Here is a 17,880-nt window from a genome sequence, read left to right as displayed (position 1 = left end):
CTGGTAACTGTAATGTGTGATGTTTTATCTTCTCCCCTCAGGTTGAGACCACCGTGCGCCTGCTGTGGCTCTCCATGCTAAAGATGCCCCAGGAGCTGCTGCGGCTTTGTGCCTGTCACCTGCTCACCTGGTTCTCCATCATTGCAGAGGCGGTCTTCTTCACCGACTTCATGGGACAAGTCATCTACCACGGAGATCCTAAAGTATGAGAAACAGTCAAAAATGCACAGATATACATACATTCACTTCACCTCACTTTACTTTACCAACATATATCGTGTTTTTTTTTATTATTTACCCTAAAAACATTTATCAGAAGTATTGTACGATCTTGTTTCAGTTTTTCTTTTCTTTTTTTTTTAAATGCTTTGCACAGGCTTCTTTTCATTTCTCTGATTTTTGTCATTTATTTTGCTGCAAGAGGATAAAAAAAGAGCAAAACAGTCTCCATCTTACGTAAAAAGTGATGTAACTAATCCCAGTTTTCTGTCTCACAGGCTCCTTCTAACTCGACCTTATTGGATAACTATCACAAAGGAGTTCAGATGGGATGCTGGGGCCTGGGTATATATGCCATGACTGCAGCTACATGTTCAGGTAGCTATGCGCAAGAGCACATGCTCACATCATTCAGTTTTCCTGGTTAGAAAGTGGATTTTCTTTTAATCATTTGAGTAAACAATCAACAAATCTCTCTTTTCTAGCTATTCTTCAAAAATATCTCGACAACTTTGACTTGAGCATTAAGGTTATCTACATCCTGGGTACACTTGGATTCTCCATAGGTATGAACTGCAGTAATAGACCACAGTAGAGTAGAAAAGCACACTGGATAGTCAGTAGTGCCCTAATCTCCCTTTTTTTTGTGTTTTCCTTCATAGGAACTGCAGTCATGGCAATTTTCCCTAATGTGTACGTGGCCATGGTGATGATCAGCAGCATGGGCATCATCTCCATGAGTATCTCCTACTGTCCTTATGCTCTACTGGGACAATATCACGAAATGAAAGCGGTACAGATATATTCAATTAAAAAAGCTGAATGATCTAATATAGATATGAATCTACAAAGATATGAATTAAATGCATAGTTAAAGAATAGCTAGTAATTTTAAAGGATCCTACTTTTTTTGTTAGAAAAAAATTATCATGTCTTTTGGGACTAATAACTTTCTTTGTATTTTTCAGTATATCCAGCACAGTCCTGGCAACTCTCGCAGAGGCTTTGGCATTGACTGTGCCATCCTGTCCTGTCAGGTGAGCGTTGAATAAAGTCATTTAGTTCTGCCACTTACATTCATGTCATATATTGTATCGAGAAAACTGTGTTGTGATTCTTCAGGTGTACATCAGCCAGATATTGGTGGCCTCAGCTCTGGGTTCTGTAGTGGAAGCTGTTGGCAGCGTTCGTGTCATTCCCATGGTGGCCTCTGGGGGCTCCCTCCTTGGATTCTTTACTGCCTGCTTCCTGGTTATTTATCCAACTCCAAACAACGGGTGAGAAAACTACACGTTCTTAGCCATAAAGCAATACACACACAAACTAAGAAATAGGCCTCTACTGAGATTTTGCAGTCAGATGATCACTAACGTGACATTAACTTGTTTGCCATTTTGGAAGTGGGACAATGTAGGTTAAACCACATAAGGAACCAGTCACCTAGACTTAGGGACCTGTCCTCAACCATCTGGCAGTTGCTGTGAAATATAGCCCCAGTCACACAGGCCTACTCCAACTAGACTCCAACTACTCCATGAAAATGTGATGACTGCAGTGCTAATGCACAACTTTTACTTTGAAAGTGAACCTTTTCAAGTTTACTGCCGCATGGTGAGTTGTTAGTGAGTATTTGCAGATGGATTGCTGTGCTCCATGGAAAATACTATTAAATGTTGCAACCTGCCAGCAGTTAAAGCCATTACAAGGAGGTTTTCGATGTAGCACCTACTTTGGGACCAGTTTCACCTAGCAGCAGCCAGCAACCTACAACAACCACTTGCTCATCAGTTGAGGAAAACACATTTCTTCCTAGCAAACAGCAAATTCTCAGGCAATGTGTGCATGACATCATACAAGAAACTTCTATAGATAAAGGCCTAAATATGGCACTCATGCCTGCGCTTTAAGTTAGCTTAACGTTGAGACTGTTTCATTTGACCTACTTAATCTGTAGCTGTTTTTAAGCACACTGTGAAGTCCTAACAAATTTTTATTTCAATTGGCAGGGACGGGGAATCAGCCAAAGCTTCAGAGAAACGGACTTTGCCATCGCTGGAAAATCCCAATAGCGGCGAAGGGGCTGTTACCGTAGTGATTGAGAAACCCAGCTTCCTGAAACTCAACAAGGAGGGGAAGGCCACCAGCACTACTGCTTCCTGTCAGGTGGAAAATGAGTCTGCTCTGTGATTGGCTGACTGCGCTGACAGACACTTTGCTGCAGAAACAACTTGATTTGTCATAGCTGATGGAAAAGACTCAAAGGTGTGCCTTGATGTGGATTTGCTTTGGTCCACTCTTGGCGTTTGTTCTGGCTTTAACAGGGTTTTTTTTTTTTTAAATTTAAATTTACATGTCACACTGAAGAAAACATCACAGTCTACCGTGGGACCAGCGTCACATTAGACCAACTTACCCAACAAAAGTCATTCTGGTCCCAGTGCCGCTTCAGCTGTTGACGAAGTTCCTTCCACTTATCCTTTACGGACTTTTGATCGATCCGTCAGGGTCGTCCAGGATTGAGTAATTAATTGGCCGTCGTTTTAAGGAGAGGTTGTCTCCTGTCTCTCAGGGCCTCTAGGAGGTGCTACTGAGCAGCCACCTGGACAGGAAACTTCAGGGGACTCACATACATACTCATTCAAACCCTCACACGCACACATTTCCTCATCTAAGTTCAACACAATCGAATGAACACCCTAATAATGAACTCTATCGATGAACATTAGTCCTTGAAGCTGCAATCATTACAAAATGCTGAAAATCGTTCTTCCGCACTGTGGAGTCAGGTTGATTGAGTTTTTGCTTCGTGATGTGGACGCTGATTTACGAGAATGTGTGTGTCTGCTGACTTAAAACGCCAAAACAACCCCAACAACACAGTCGGCTTTGCGGGACATTGCAGCGACACTAGCTTTAAGACTCTAAAGACTTTTGGAAGTGGCATTTTTTGAAATCGCAAGCCCGAAGCCTGGTTCCTGGGGAATTTATTGACCATAAAATTGATGCTGTTGCCCTCTTTCATATGGCAGGACTGACAAAATCTTTAATTCAGCCTTCAACGCGGGGAAAAGAGGACAATAATCCAGAGGATCTGCTCAGAAATATTGAGCATGAGAATAAAGTCGCATGTATATCGAACGATAAAACGACAGTCAAAAAATACGCATGTTTACCGGGTGAAATTCGACAAGCGTGAAAATAAGAGCCTAGATGCAGTGTGTGCAGTATATGGGGCATTACAATCAAATATTGTTTTCAAGATTTAGTGAGGAACCACAGTGATGTTTCTGTTTGTTTTGACTAATCAAACTAACCTATGCTGCATGTTAGACTAGCTGAGGAGCGACAAACCAAACACCAGAGAGGAAGAGAAAAAGGAAACCGAGTTGTTCTCCTTTTCTTAACTTTTTCACTTATTTTTTTGTTTGTTTTAAAAAAGATACTGTCAGCATAAAGTTTGCTACTCACTGCACATTGTTGGAAAAGAAATGTCACAAGGTTCAGCTAGAACAGCGTTACCTTTTGGATTTGGGGTTCTAATATTTTTTATGGATGCTGAATTTTATGGAAATGTTTAAAAAAAGGCAAACAAATCTCCATTGTGTTGACAGTAGTCATTTATGACAACAGTTTAAGACTTGTTGCTTAAGCTTCAAGAGAAGGTCATGGCCCTGTTGTGGGACTTTCCACGTCACCAAAAGAAGAAGAACAGAGTAGATTCTATATTTTTCAAAGCAGACCCGGACCCGGTTTTAAGCACTGTAACTTTCACAGAACAAAAGATAGCACCAAGAATTTAGAGTTTCACTAATTTTGATTGAAGTGTTGTGACATTTATTTTACAATACAGTCAAAAGGCTTTGGGGAAAAATGGTTAAATCTGCTGTGGTAGCCACAGCAAAGGAAGCAAAACTGCCGAGTTTAGCAATTCTTAAAGCCAGGATAGATACGAAGACCTTGATGACTGAGTGTGCGATGACGTTAAACGATCTTAATCTTCTGAATGTTTCTTTAGCTGATTATGCTGGACTTGTAAAAAGTCATTTTAAAGTGTTGTGTTGTTTGTGCCCCAATAAATCAGGCCTTTAGTTGCAATAAGGACCCTTGTTGATCAGAGTACTGTGCAGAGCTTGTGCAGGCTGAGCAGGGTTGTTGTTGGTGGTGCATATTTTTGGGTCAGTTTTCCTTTCACTTCAATCAGCTGAAGCAAGCAGCTTGAAGGGAAACAAAATGTAAATTGCAGTGGAGGTGATGACTAAATGGAAAGAACTGTTTGTATGTATGAACGTATGTAAAGCATTTAGTGGAAAAGGTGTTTTTATTTTGGGGTTTTTAAACTTGAGCGACTTTAGAAGAGAATTCAGAGGACGGCTTTTTTTGGAGGGGGGGACGTGTTTGTGATTTTTCACTCATGTGCAAAGTTTAACATTTTCTTCTAATACTAATTCGATTCCTTCCATACTTTCAGGTACATTGAATCAGAGAGTAAGATAAAACGTTGCTAAGATTGAATGTTTTAAAAAAAGGCCCCTGCAGCCATTAGCGCAATAAATAATTCTGAATAAACATAAAAAAATAATTTAAAAAATCAACTTTGGGGTTATGGAGCTTTGCATGCGACGACAACAATATGCATGTTCAGAACACCAAAGTGTGACTGTACAAATCACTCGAGCTCTTTTCTTTAATCGTAATAGGTCAGGGATGTATTTTCTAATGCACGGCTGGATGTTTGTGTCTTTTTGTTTTCGTTTGAACTTAAATGTGTTAAAAAAAAAAACTTAAACGCAACATGTACTCTTTAAGCTGAAGCATTGTGCTTGGTCTGGGTCAGTACACTCCTAACAGGTGAGCGAGTTTTAAACATCCACTTTATCACTTTTCAAGCTGGAAAGTGAAGAAATGTGTTACAGGATGAGACGTCCTTCATTACAAGTGTAGGTTAGAGACTCCTGGCCGTGAATACTTGAAGTGCAACTAGAGTGTTTCTGTTCCAATGCAGTGAGAAAGTAGTTGATTTTATGGGGAAGCGGGGGGGTTGTTGTTCCAATGATGTCCCAAGCCTTTTATCACAGACTCTGGAATGTTACGGCGACTCGGTTCACCTCAGCCGCTTCGCTTGGCCTGCTGGGAGATTGAGTTCTTAACCTCTGATTCCATCTGGTGACTTAAAATGTTAATGTTTTGTTTGTTTGTTTTAAAGTCAACGAATGTGAGTTTTGTTTTTGGTTTTGATGTTTGACGATCCAGGGTGGGAGTCCTGACATTGCACAGAACTTGCACATAAGTAAAAAAAAAAAACAAAAAACAAGTAGAACTTTATTGCAAAAGGAGGAAAAAAAAACAAGTAACTGTGGATATTTATTTTTTGAGCTTTCTTGTCTATAAAGGACATTTAGTTTGCAAATGAGTAAATTAAAGCTATTCTATTTGCTGTTACAGGTGAACTGGACTTTGTGTGAGTGTGTGTGTGTGAGAGAGAGAGAGAGAGAGAGAGAGCATAGGTCCTCTCACAGCTGGCAAAGCAAAAAGACAGCAGTGTGTTAAAACTGTCATCTCAGTGTTCACTTTTTGGTCCTGGTTCTCTGTTCTGCAATCACCTGGTTTACACTTAGCTCTGGAATCGATGGCGATGATGCCTGAAGTCTTTTTTTTTGTCTCTGTTCTGTTGTTTTAATTCAACTAGAAACTTTTTTGTGTGTGTTGTGTTTTATTTGAATCCTAGGCAGAGCCACACACGTCAAATTTTGGCCTTTGTACATTTCCAGTGTTTGCTCTCCACCGTCCGCATCACTGAATGAATGTGGAGACGCGGTGACGCTGTTTCATATTTCCTGGCAGCAGCGTGGCGGCCATGCAGTCAGTCCAGCCTCCGTGCATGCGTGTTCGTGTGTTTGTGGCTCTGCCTTTAGTAAACTGTGTGTTGATGACGGAGGAGAGCGATGCCTATATACTTTGATTTTCATAGAGATTAAATCAAGATGAATACTTAAAGAATGGGAAAGTAAATATACGCAGTGTACTATATATAATATGCCTTGTTATTTGGAAAAAAAAGATGTAAATATACATATTTCTCTTTTAGTTTCTTCTTTTTTGCTGCTATAAAAAAGATGATTATTTTTGTTAGTAGTGTTGTTTTCTATATAAAGTCTGTATATATATCTCTATGTTATGTAAATATGCTTGAGCCTTCATACAGTGGGGCAAAAAAGTATTTAGTCAGCCACCGATTGTGCAAGTTCCCCCACTTAAAATGATGACAGAGGTCAGTAATTTGCACCAGAGGTACACTTCAACTGTGAGAGACAGAATGTGAAAAAAAAATCCATGAATTCACATGGTAGGATTTGTAAAGAATTTATTCGTAAATCAGGGTGGAAAATAAGTATTTGGTCAATAACAAAAATACAACTCAATACTTTGTAACATAACCTTTGTTGGCAATAACAGAGGTCAAACGTTTACTATAGGTCTTTACCAGGTTTGCACACACAGTAGCTGGTATTTTGGCCCATTCCTCCATGCAGATCTTCTCAAGAGCAGTGATGTTTTGGGGCTGTCGCCGAGCAACACGGACTTTCAACTCCCGCCACAGATTTTCTATGGGGTTGAGGTCTGGAGACTGGCTAGGCCACTCCAGGACTTTCAAATGCTTCTTACGGAGCCACTCCTTTGTTGCCCGGGCGGTGTGTTTTGGATCATTGTCATGTTGGAAGACCCAACCTCGTTTCATCTTCAAAGTTCTCACTGATGGAAGGAGGTTTTGGCTCAAAATCTCACGATACTTGGCCCCATTCATTCTGTCCTTAACACGGATCAGTCGTCCTGTCCCCTTGGCAGAAAAACAGCCCCATAGCATGATGTTTCCACCCCCATGCTTCACAGTAGGTATGGTGTTCTTGGGATGCAACTCAGTATTCTTCTTCCTCCAAACACGACAAGTTGAGTTTATACCAAAAAGTTCTACTTTGGTTTCATCTGACCACATGACATTCTCCCAATCCTCTGCTGTATCATCCATGTGCTCTCTGGCAAACTTCAGACGGGCCTGGACATGCACTGGCTTCAGCAGCGGAACACGTCTGGCACTGCGGGATTTGATTCCCTGCCGTTGTAGTGTGTTACTGATGGTGACCTTTGTTACTTTGGTCCCAGCTCACTGCAGGTCATTCACCAGGTCCCCCCGTGTGGTTCTGGGATCTTTGCTCACCGTTCTCATGATCATTTTGACCCCACGGGATGAGATCTTGCGTGGAGCCCCAGATCGAGGGAGATTATCAGTGGTCTTGTATGTCTTCCATTTTCTGATGATTGCTCCCACAGTTGATTTTTTCACACCAAGCTGCTTGCCTATTGTAGATTCACTCTTCCCAGTCTGGTGCAGGTCTACAATTCTTTTCCTGGTGTCCTTCGAAAGCTCTTTGGTCTTGGCCATGGCAGAGTTTGGAGTCTGACTGGTTGAGGCTGTGGACAGGTGTCTTTTATACAGATGATGAGGTCAAACAGGTGCCACTCATACAGGTAACGAGTGGGGGACAGAAAAGCTTCTTACAGAAGACGTTACAGGTCTGTGAGAGCCAGGGATTTTCCTTGTTTGAGGTGACCAAATACTTATTTTCCACCCTGATTTACGAATAAATTCTTTACAAATCCTACCATGTGAATTCATGGATTTTTTTTTCACATTCTGTCTCTCACAGTTGAAGTGTACCTCTGGTGCAAATTACTGACCTCTGTCATCATTTTAAGTGGGGGAACTTGCACAATCGGTGGCTGACTAAATACTTTTTTGCCCCACTGTATGTAGGACTCTGGATGAACACTGTATGGAACGCACCTTAAACTCTGTTCAGAAGCAAACAACCAATGTCGTTTTTCATCATTTGGCATTTTCACTCAGAATTCAAAATGCGACAAGATTCAATAATAAAGAAGGGTCTTACCATACAGGCAAAAAAAAAGAGAAAATCTGCTCTGGATGAAAATAAAAGTTAATTTGATCAAAAAAGATTTTTGCAACTGGGAGTGTCTCACTTTATAAAGACATAAATATACAGTGATAGCCACAAAATACATGTTTTATATGCAATAATAATCAGAGAAACAAATTCATTTAAAAAATAGAACGTTTTTAATACTTAGAGGAAAATGCTTTGCAGTGCATTTAAAATTAGTTGAGAAAGATGCTCAGAAAGGTCTTGATCTTGAGTGTAGCTGTTAGTTTACTCTTATTAGTATTACATTGCAAAAAATTTTACCACGCATGAAAATAATGAAATATTAAGGGATAACAGTGTCTAAAAACATGTTAATAAAATGCACTAATGACCTTCTGTATATTGTTACCTCACTTATTATCTTTAGGGAGTCTTAAGCTCTAAGCAGACTGGTTTTATCAGGCTTGATGCACATTTTCTTGCAAGCAAAAGAGCATCTTATTCCTTGGAAAGTAAGATTTCTGTAAAATATTAATTACATGTTAATTAGAGAATTTTCATTCTTTATTATAAAGATTTGGCAAGCATTTCCAAATCATGCTTTTTTTTTTGGTAAAGGAGGTATTTAGAGTATTTTTATCTGAAGAAATTATAAAACTCAATTGCACTTCAACAGAAACAGAAATCTGCACAACAACTAAGGGTGTAATTCCCCTGTAATTAAATGTAATTAATTAATTTTTAAAAATTATAACTTTAAAAAATGTATTTGTATTTACATACAAATATAAATTTGAGTTGTGGATAAGTCATTTCGAATTGTGCCTAAATTCTGGGTATTTTACAGGAAAGGAGACACAAAGTACTTGAATTACTCACAGAATAATTTGTGTCTACTTAAAAGTTAGGCGCAAATCAAAATTACTGATACGCTGTGTAAGATTACTTAGAAACCACTTAAATTTAATTACAGTAATTAATTGTTGCAAATAAAAATTCAAAAATAGAATATGTTAAAATTCCCCTTAATTACATAGAAATTATACCCTTAGTTGTGAGCTGTAATATAAAGTGTTATTTAGTTTTTATACTAAACAAAGTAAATAAATTGTGATCCACTGAAGCTAACGACCAGGTTTACTCCAAAAAAGCAAATATAAAAATAATTCTGTTTTTGTGACCTCGCTCGTGTTTTTGTTTGCTTGTTTTTTGTTGGAATGCATGTGACTGTTGGTGAAGCAACCTGCTGGTCTGCAGTTTCAAGACATTTTTTCATGTGCAAATAAAAATCTTTACTCAGCATCTTCAAAGCAGCTAATTTGGTTTCCCATGATGCATTGCGGTTAGACCGCTGAGAAGGAAGAGGAAAACTGGGGAAAAAAGATTTTGTTGTGCAGAATCAGATTTCTAGCGCACACAAACACACACGCACATGCACTGCACACACTCGGTCAAAGCTTTGGCTGTTTCCATGAAGAGAAGCCAGAGAAGGAACCTGAAACTGGTGTGTGTGTTTAACCCAGACTCATCATGTGGCAGGAGGGCCAGCTGATGGTAAGTATTTATGTATGTGTGTGTGTGTGTGTGCGCATTAGTATAAAGTTGCAAGCCAAGGTCATCGCAGTTACGTAAAGTGAACTGTGATGACCTGCTGCTTCTCTGGAAGGATGATGGAGGGAAATGCCACTCAATTTAATGTCTCACACTCCTGCTATGACTGACACCTCATAGCCCGACTCTAATATCGTCAATGAAAACTAAACAAAGACTTTTATGCACTTAATACATAAATCCATTGAAATCTTGTGTAGGAGAGTAGTCATAAATCGTTTTTTAATTTATAAATTAAATTCATAATTCACATTTTTTTCACCCTGCTTTAGAACACACAGATATTTCAGTGGATAACAGCAGCAGCTATGAAATAACATAATCTGTTATTTTTCATGAACAGCTCCACTGTTAATCAGTGCCAGTGTGATTGTTCTGGATGACATTCATCATTCCACCGCAGGGAGATGCTGTCCTCTGGTGGAGTACACCTAGTACCAGGTTGGACCCCATTTCTGCCTTAATCCTTTGTAGCACAGATTCATCAAGTGCTGCAAACATTCCAGAGATTTTGGTGCATATTGACACGACAGCATCAAAGTTACTGCAGATTTGTTTGGCTGCAATCCATGATGTGAATCTCCTGCTCCACCACATCCCTTTACCAGTGCTTTACCAGATTGAGACCTGATGACTGTGGAGGCCATCTGAGCACAGCAATCAGGTGATGGAGACACTGTGGTCATAAAGCAATAAAGATAATCATGAACAATACTCAGGTAGGCTCAAGTGTTTAACCAGGAGTTAAAAGAATGTACCTAATAAAGTTGCTGGTGACTATTTCTTTTATTAACAACAGCTACAGCCAAAGAATTTAATTGCAAAAAGTACCACAATCTCTGCATTTTCTTTATATAAATCATTTAATATACTAAACAAGATAAACAAGTCAGTACAAATAGCACACACTGACTCAAAAACAAGCAATGCTGAGACAAACAAACAAGGAGAAGAAGAAGAAAATGAATTTATGATAAAGTGACTTTATGTTAGTACATAGTTTGATTGATGCATCCATTTCTTAAACATTTAACTTGCATCTACCAAGTCCTGAATTATGAGGAAGATGTGTGATCACAGCCTCTAAAGTGTAGCCTAAATTTAAATCCAGCCAAATAACCTGATGTACTAGAAACAAAGCAGTGCTTTTGTTTTTCATCGTTTCCTGTCTCTGTGATGCTGACATAAGTCCATTTAATCATTTTTTAAATTATTAACAAGTCATTAAAAGAACATCACACTGTGTATCCCTAAACGTTTATACACACAAAGAGTGCATTTATCCTATTTATGTGTCTCGAGACTTCAACCCTCTGAAAGTCTCTTTTCTTTGCTCATAACTCTTTCTGTTATTCTTCATTTTAATGTTGCAAATGTCATTTTTGAAGGCTTTCAACATTCAGTGTGACTCAATACAGACATATTGATGAATCAGAGTCAAATGCATCCTAAAAAATCAAAGCAGTCAAATAAATGGTCTACAAAAGTACACAAAAGGAGTATTTCTATTCTAAAGCGTAGGATTTAGTCACGGTAGTTTGCCAGATTTACCTACTATACAACTTTTTGTTTTTTATTTCTAATGGAAAAATTTTAGTTTAAAAAAGAGTGAGAAAGGGAATAAAGGCACAGGTAAAGCCTTGTTTAACTCACATTGTGTGCAGGAATTTACAAAGAGTGTTAAAGAAGTATCCAGACAGAACGATGACTAAATAAAAAGCTTGTTTGTGAATAAAAGGGTTTTTTCCCCCTGGTCAATCTGAATTTTTACATCACAAACTTTGATGAGGTGCCACTGGAACACAAGCCAAACATCAACTCCCCACATACATAGTTTTTTTTTTCTGTGTGTAATCCAGCAGCTTTTGAACCTTGAAGCAGTGTAAGTTCATTGGTTTCACAGCAAAACAAACTCGACATGTGTCACTGTCTCCAGCTGTCTCTCTGAACTGTGCCATCACTGGTTTCTGAAACATGGCCGCCTGTCCAATCAGAGTGGTGCGCGCTGGCTGTAGAGAGGGGTGCGCTTGTGAGCGTTAGTGTGGCTATGCTCTGAGCTATCGCCAGTGCCGTACCCGAGCATTTATTCACCGAATTCCTCTCCCCTTCGACGCCACTTGTAAACCCCACCTCCCCGTCCTCCTCTCTGCCTCCCCTTCTCCTGGTCCTCCACATTCTCTTGAAGCTGTCCGTCACAAAGCAGTAAACCACTGGATCCAGGCAGCTGTTCAGGCTGCTCAAGGTCACGGTGATGTGATAGGCAAGCACATCCCTCGCCCCTTGCCCAGGCGCCTCTCCCGCCACTCTGAACTGGAAGTAAACCAGCACCTGGCGGACGTGGAAGGGTGTGAAACACACAGTGAAGACCACCAGGACGGTGGCCAAAAGCCTGATGGCACGAGTCCTCCTCACCCTGCTCTGGTGGGGCATCCCGCTGTGGCTGGAGGAGAGAAAACAGGTGACGCGCAGAGTGAAGACCAACACGGCGAGCAGGGGGAGGAGAAACTCCAGGATGGTGAGATAGAAGAGGGCAGGGAGGACCATGCAGGAGGAACTGAACTCCAAAGCTGTGGTCTAGAGAGAGAAGGAGAGCGATTCTATCATGATTTAGCCTTTTAGCATTTTTAGCTTGTCTCAGCTTGACAGTCTTGTCAGCTCTCCTCTTCTTTAGATCCTGACTGTTCTGTAAACCAAGACTCCTCCTACTTTGCTTGCAACCTCATGAAAATCATTATTTGATTAATTGACGGTCATCACTGATAAGTTTTAATACTCAGGATAATTTAAAATTTATTTTGTGGATTTATACACTGAGAGCTCATCCTGTGTGTGCTGTGTTTTTAGTGAGTCTCTTCACCTGAAAAGAGTAGGTGACCACAACTGCAATGAACCACACGGTGGCACTGACACACCTGGCCGCTCCTATGGTCCTCCATCGATGAAGGGTACTGGATGCGTGGACGACAGCGAGGTACCGATCGATACAGATGCTGAATAGAAAGCCATCAGTGAATATTGATAGAGGGGACATATTATTCCAATTTATTTTTTGATAAACTAGGCTTCTTTAAGGCTTCACTCCTTAAAACCCTGCCTTTCTTCTGATTGGCTGCCCCTTGCCTGGCTTCCACAAACAAAAGCTTCTTTCATCTCAGTCCTAGCCTGAGATGACGGTATAAGGAAATCCATGCCAAACTGATATCACCTTGACACAAGAACTTCTGGAAATCAAGAAATTAGACCAGCCAGAAGCCGAACTTTTGGTCCACAGGGTTATCTGTGTGTGTTACCACATTGAATATGAGCATCCAACTAAAAGAATGCACATAACTAAAAATAATGAAAAGCATAACAGCTCCTTGTTATGTGATAAATGAGGTTATGACTCACCCACCTGGTCAGAAACAGGATACTACAGTACATATTGACAAAGTAGCTGAAGGTGTGGACGTATGAGCAGGCCACACAGCTCCCTCCACTGTGGTACAGAGCGATGCGAGCTGGCAGCGACAGAGCCACCAGCAGGTCAGCCACGGCCAGGTTTATGGTGTAAACCACGGAGGCTGAAGAGTGTGCAGAGGCACCGCAGAAAACGTAGAGAGCCAGGCCGTTGAGGACCACCCCAACCACCAGCATCAGAGAGTTAAACACCTGCAGCAGGGAGGGATGGACCCTTAGTTTATTGGTCATGCAGAGCTACTTGCATATTTAAAGGCTTAATATCTTCTCAGTTTGGGATATTCTGGAGTGCAAGTGTCCTGTGTGCAGGATTTTATGCTATTATTGAGTCTTTTCTTGGTAAATTTAATCTATTCAATTTATTTAGGCAGGGTCCTTGCTTTTATCTGCTTACGCTAAACAAGTGTAAAAACAACTTAAGGAACTGCACAGAAATAGCAAATACTGGAGTGTAACATAAGATTTATTCAGCATTTGATCTTACCATCAGAAAAACCCAGACGGTGTAGAAATCTTGATACAGCTGCATGTCCAGGTGGGCTAACCTGTGCAGGTTTGTGGTCCCCCATTCCTGGTCCCAGGTGTTGCAGTTAGTTTGGTGTGAGTTGAAAAGTGACAGGAGAGGCTCAGCAGTGGAGTTGGAGCTGATGTTGGCGAGAAGGCTCTCCATTGGTTGGAAAAATGAATGACAGGTAGGCTGGTGAGAATCAGAAAGTGAAGATGTAAAAAAAAAAAAGATTTACAATGTTTTACTTAAATCAATAAATACAAATAAAAGCAAATTACAATGTCTATATTATGTTATGTCAACTTTAGGGGAATAATTCCTTTACTATAGTAGTAATCTCAACTGGAAGTCCAGTCTAACATCTGCTTTCACACTTTCAAGGTATTATTTCCATGACAACAATGCAAAATCCTTTAGAAAGCTAGTTATTGGAACTGGGATTGTGTTACCACACTGTTAATGTATGAATAAAACAACTGCTTGCTGTTATTTTCAGTTAAAAAACCCACAATAATAATGAAGCAAGTGGACTATATAAAGAGAAATACGGTCACCTGGACATTTCATTAGGCACACCTGTTCAGCCGCTCATTAACATTAATATATCTAATCAGCTAATCATGTGGCAGCAACTCTCTGCATTTGAACAGCCTGTTCAGGTCAAGCTGAGCATCAGAATAGGGAAGAAAAGTGATTGGAGTGACTGGACGTGGTATGACTGCTGGTGCCAGATGAAGTTCAATTCAATTCAATTCAATTTTATATATATAGCGCCAAATCACAACAAAAGTTGCCTCAAGTAGTCTGAGTATTTCAGAAACTGCTGATCTACTGGGATTTTCCTATGCAACCATTTCAGAATGTTCCAAAAGACGAGAAAATATCCAGTGAGTGGCAGTTCTAAAAAAGAAAATGTCTTGCTGATGTCAGAGGCCAGAGGAAACTGACCAGACTACTTTGGGCTGATAGGAAGACAATATCTCAAAAATACTCAAAAAGAACAAGTCAAGGCATGCAGAAGAGCTTTTTTTGGATGCATAACATACTGAAGCATGAAACAGATTGACTACAGCAGCAGAAGCCCATACTGATTGCTACTCCTCTCACCAAAATTGTACAATGCTGTCTGGTCTGATTAGTCTCAGTTTCTGCTGGTAAGGTCAGGTTTAGTGTAAACAATTCAATTCAATTCAATTCAATTTTATTTATATAGCGCCAAATCACAACAAATGTCGCCTCAAGGCGCTTCATAGATACAGAGAAAAGCCCAACAATCATATGACCCCCTATGAGCAAGCACTTTGGCGACAGTGGGAAGGAAAAACTCCCTTTTAACAGGAAGAAACCTCCAGCAGAACCAGGCTCAGGGAGGGGCGGCCATCTGCTGCGACTGGTTGGGGTGAGAGAAGGAAGACAGGATAAAAGACATGCTGTGGAAGAGAGAAAGAGATTAATAACAGATATGATTCAATACAGAGAGGTCTATTAACACATAGTGAGTGAGAAAGCATGGATCCATCCTTCCTGCCTTGTACCAAATGTGATAGTGGTGATGATGTAATGGTGTGGAACGGATTTTCCTGGCATACTTTTGGCCCCTTAGTACTGAAAGATGATAGTTTATTGTTGCTGACCATGTCCATTTATGACCACAGAGTACACATTGTCTGATGGCTACTTCTAGCAGGATAATAAACCAGGCAACAAAGGTCAAATCGTTTCAAACTGGTTTCTTGAACATGACAGTGAGTTCACTGTACTCAGGTGTCTTCCACTACCACCGGATCTCAATCCAATAGAGCGCCTTTGAGATGTGGTGGAACAGGATGTTCACAAAGATGTGCAGCTGACAAATCTGCAGCAACTGTGTGATGCTATCATGTCAATGTGGACCAAAATCTGCGAATAATGTTTTTAGTACCTTGCTAAATCCATGCCACAAAGAATTAAAGCAGTTGCGGAAGTAAAGTACTATTTCTTGATGCGTACCTCAAAAAATACTGTAGCACTTAAGGCATTTTTAATCATTTATTACTTTGTTAACGTAGTGAGGAAAATAAATCTTTCAGATTCTTGTCTTTTCTAAATGGCAAAAGCTTTTTAGGATTATGTCCAGACTTATTCCATCTACTTTTTTAAACCTTTTTTTCCCCCTCAGATTGTTGAGTAATATAAGGGCTTCTTCATTACAGCCTCCCGGCAGTAATTTAAAGACTGATGCCTTAACCTTTTATCTTGGACTCAGCCTTGGATACTGTATTGTAAATAGTTCCAAACAGCTTTGTTCTCCAAACTCACACACACACAAAGACACACACATACGCACACTAAAAACTAAAGGAGATAGCTGTGACTTCTAGGGATGAAAACATGGCCAACGTCTGCAGAAATGAATCCAGGCAGAGAGACTTTGGAAAATCCCGATCCTATAAACAATGTGCTCTTGTATCGTAGAGGCAACTGTATCCATCTTCATCTCCTCCCTAAAAGGATGTGACACTCTCAACAAAGTTAAGTACACGACCGTGTGTGTTACTTCAAAGATGGAGCACAGCATTAAGATGAACCCTGCCAGCGCGCGCGGCTATTTAACACACCACTGACACGTGTTGTGTTGAACATGATGTAGACGGTTGTCTTAACCTGATAAACATGATCAGTGCGACACGTCCTGTTTAAAAAAACGGCTGGACTGTGTTCACTTTGAAGGGGCTTAAAGAAGTAAAAAGACTGACTAAAAACAGTGTTGATATTTCAAAGCCAGGCAGGAACAGATAAAACAGTGTGATAAATAAGGCGTTATGACATTAGTGAATTTGTTATGTTCTGCTTAAGAACAACTGGCCAAACAAGCTATTTATTAGTTGGCCAAAACTGTTTCACCCTTAACTTGAATGTACAAACTTTTCCCAGAGCTTTGAAACTTATCACACTCATTTTTTATGGAAATAAACTTGTTGTCGTACAATCTGTAGTTGTTCTGAGTTCATCCAGAGTCCTTACAGGACCTTTAGCCAAGTTGGCTTAGAAGTTAGTTTCAGCTTGTTTCATCTGATGAATCACGGGGGATAAAATGATTTATTTTTCTCTCAGCAAATCTGTGGAGCTCCCCTGGCAGAGCTTGCACATCACATACAAGCAACTCAAGTCCTTTAAGAAGCAACCTGGATTTGAGTCTGCCCATCATTCATCTTCTCTATCACACTTTCTTTTCTCCTCTGAACTGTTCCTGTTAATGCGTTTCTAAAAGCCCCAAATTAAATCTCACAAAAAGTGTTTATTTAGTCTTGACTGTTCGACATCAGAAAAAACATACATTAAAAATATCATCCTTTACTTTAATGAAAGTAATTTTTATAAAAGATAAATGTCTTAAATAATGTCATATTTTACTCAGCAGATCCTCTCATTTTGGCCAAAAGTGTCTTTCCTTATAAAAACCAGAGACGGATGAGCTCCCACTGGATAACATGTGCAGCAGAGAGAGGTCTTTCCACTCTTCATCATCATAAGACAGTTAGATAAAACATGGCTGTCAGCCTGGATTTTAAAAAAGAAAAAAACTCCCCAAGCAGCTATCTTCTTTGAAACTTCATAGTTATGGTAAAATATGTGACAAAATTATTATATAAAAGATAAACCAGTGAATGACTCTGAAGCCTGCAAATGTTTTTTAACATTGTGTTAATCATTGCTGCCCAGCACCTGCAGACTTTACAGATGCAGATGTGCATTTGCTTCTTAGATTCACTTTTAAATGAAATGATTAGAACATACAAAATCATATCTAAATCTATAGGGTCTGCCTTTGAGCTAAACCCTCACAAGTTAAATTCAGGCATTTTAAACTTTACATTATGCACTCTTAAAAGAATGAAAGCTCCTTTTTGTGTACAATTTCCAATGGAAAAAAACAGTAATATGCATGTACCAGAGGGAAAGTACTGTAGGGTGAAAATCTCCAGGAGGACAAATGTACACAAGGAACCTTAAAACTGCTGCTCAGAAAATGAGGCAAAGTAATGCAGACTATTGTCCTCCTGATCGTTTGGTACAAAAACCATAACCAGAAAAAAACAAAATAGAATCAAAGTCAAATAATGATGACTGAATGGATTAAACGTACCTGGAGAAGAGAAAAAG

At 39.8% G+C, this 17,880-nt stretch overlaps 2 protein-coding genes across 3 annotated transcripts in view; one reads left to right on the top strand and one right to left on the bottom strand.

Annotated features, from left to right (window-relative positions):
- The window catches only part of slc45a4a (solute carrier family 45 member 4a), a 52,055-nt gene extending 45,714 nt beyond the window's left edge, over nucleotides 1-6,341 (top strand). For both annotated transcript variants that reach the window (XM_006787926.3, XM_006787927.3), the window contains 7 exons: nucleotides 42-203; nucleotides 498-597; nucleotides 705-785; nucleotides 882-1,012; nucleotides 1,188-1,256; nucleotides 1,342-1,496; nucleotides 2,226-6,341. In XM_006787926.3, coding sequence (XP_006787989.2) covers nucleotides 42-203; nucleotides 498-597; nucleotides 705-785; nucleotides 882-1,012; nucleotides 1,188-1,256; nucleotides 1,342-1,496; nucleotides 2,226-2,406 — 879 coding nt within the window. In that variant the 3' untranslated portion in view covers nucleotides 2,407-6,341. The remainder of the gene's footprint in view (nucleotides 1-41; nucleotides 204-497; nucleotides 598-704; nucleotides 786-881; nucleotides 1,013-1,187; nucleotides 1,257-1,341; nucleotides 1,497-2,225) is intronic.
- Nucleotides 6,342-11,528: 5,187 nt separating this feature from the next.
- On the bottom strand, nucleotides 11,529-17,880 carry LOC102797724 (G protein-coupled receptor 20). The gene is made up of 5 exons (XM_087835117.1): nucleotides 17,864-17,880; nucleotides 13,714-13,926; nucleotides 13,165-13,421; nucleotides 12,628-12,760; nucleotides 11,529-12,344 (listed from the first exon to the last, which is right to left on the bottom strand). Exons 2-5 carry the CDS (start codon nucleotides 13,897-13,899, stop codon nucleotides 11,694-11,696), a joined length of 1,227 nt encoding a protein of 408 aa, XP_087691243.1. The 5' UTR covers nucleotides 13,900-13,926; nucleotides 17,864-17,880; the 3' UTR covers nucleotides 11,529-11,693.

This window comes from Neolamprologus brichardi, chromosome 22, assembly GCF_056152115.1.
Source record: "Neolamprologus brichardi isolate AB-2024 chromosome 22, ASM5615211v1, whole genome shotgun sequence".
NCBI classification, from domain to species: Eukaryota; Metazoa; Chordata; class Actinopteri; order Cichliformes; family Cichlidae; genus Neolamprologus; species Neolamprologus brichardi.
This window is presented reverse-complemented; position numbering and strand designations above follow the sequence as displayed.

Coding starts and splice junctions, on each gene's coding strand:
- LOC102797724 (XM_087835117.1), bottom strand. CDS start 13,899: ATGGAGAGCCTTCTCGCCAACATCAGCTCCAACTCCACTGCTGAGCCT. Junction 13,422..13,713: donor CCGTCTGGGTTTTTCTGATG/GTAAGATCAAAT, acceptor TCCCTGCTGCAG/GTGTTTAACTCTCTGATGCT. Junction 12,761..13,164: donor AGTATCCTGTTTCTGACCAG/GTGGGTGAGTCA, acceptor CTTTCTATTCAG/CATCTGTATCGATCGGTACC.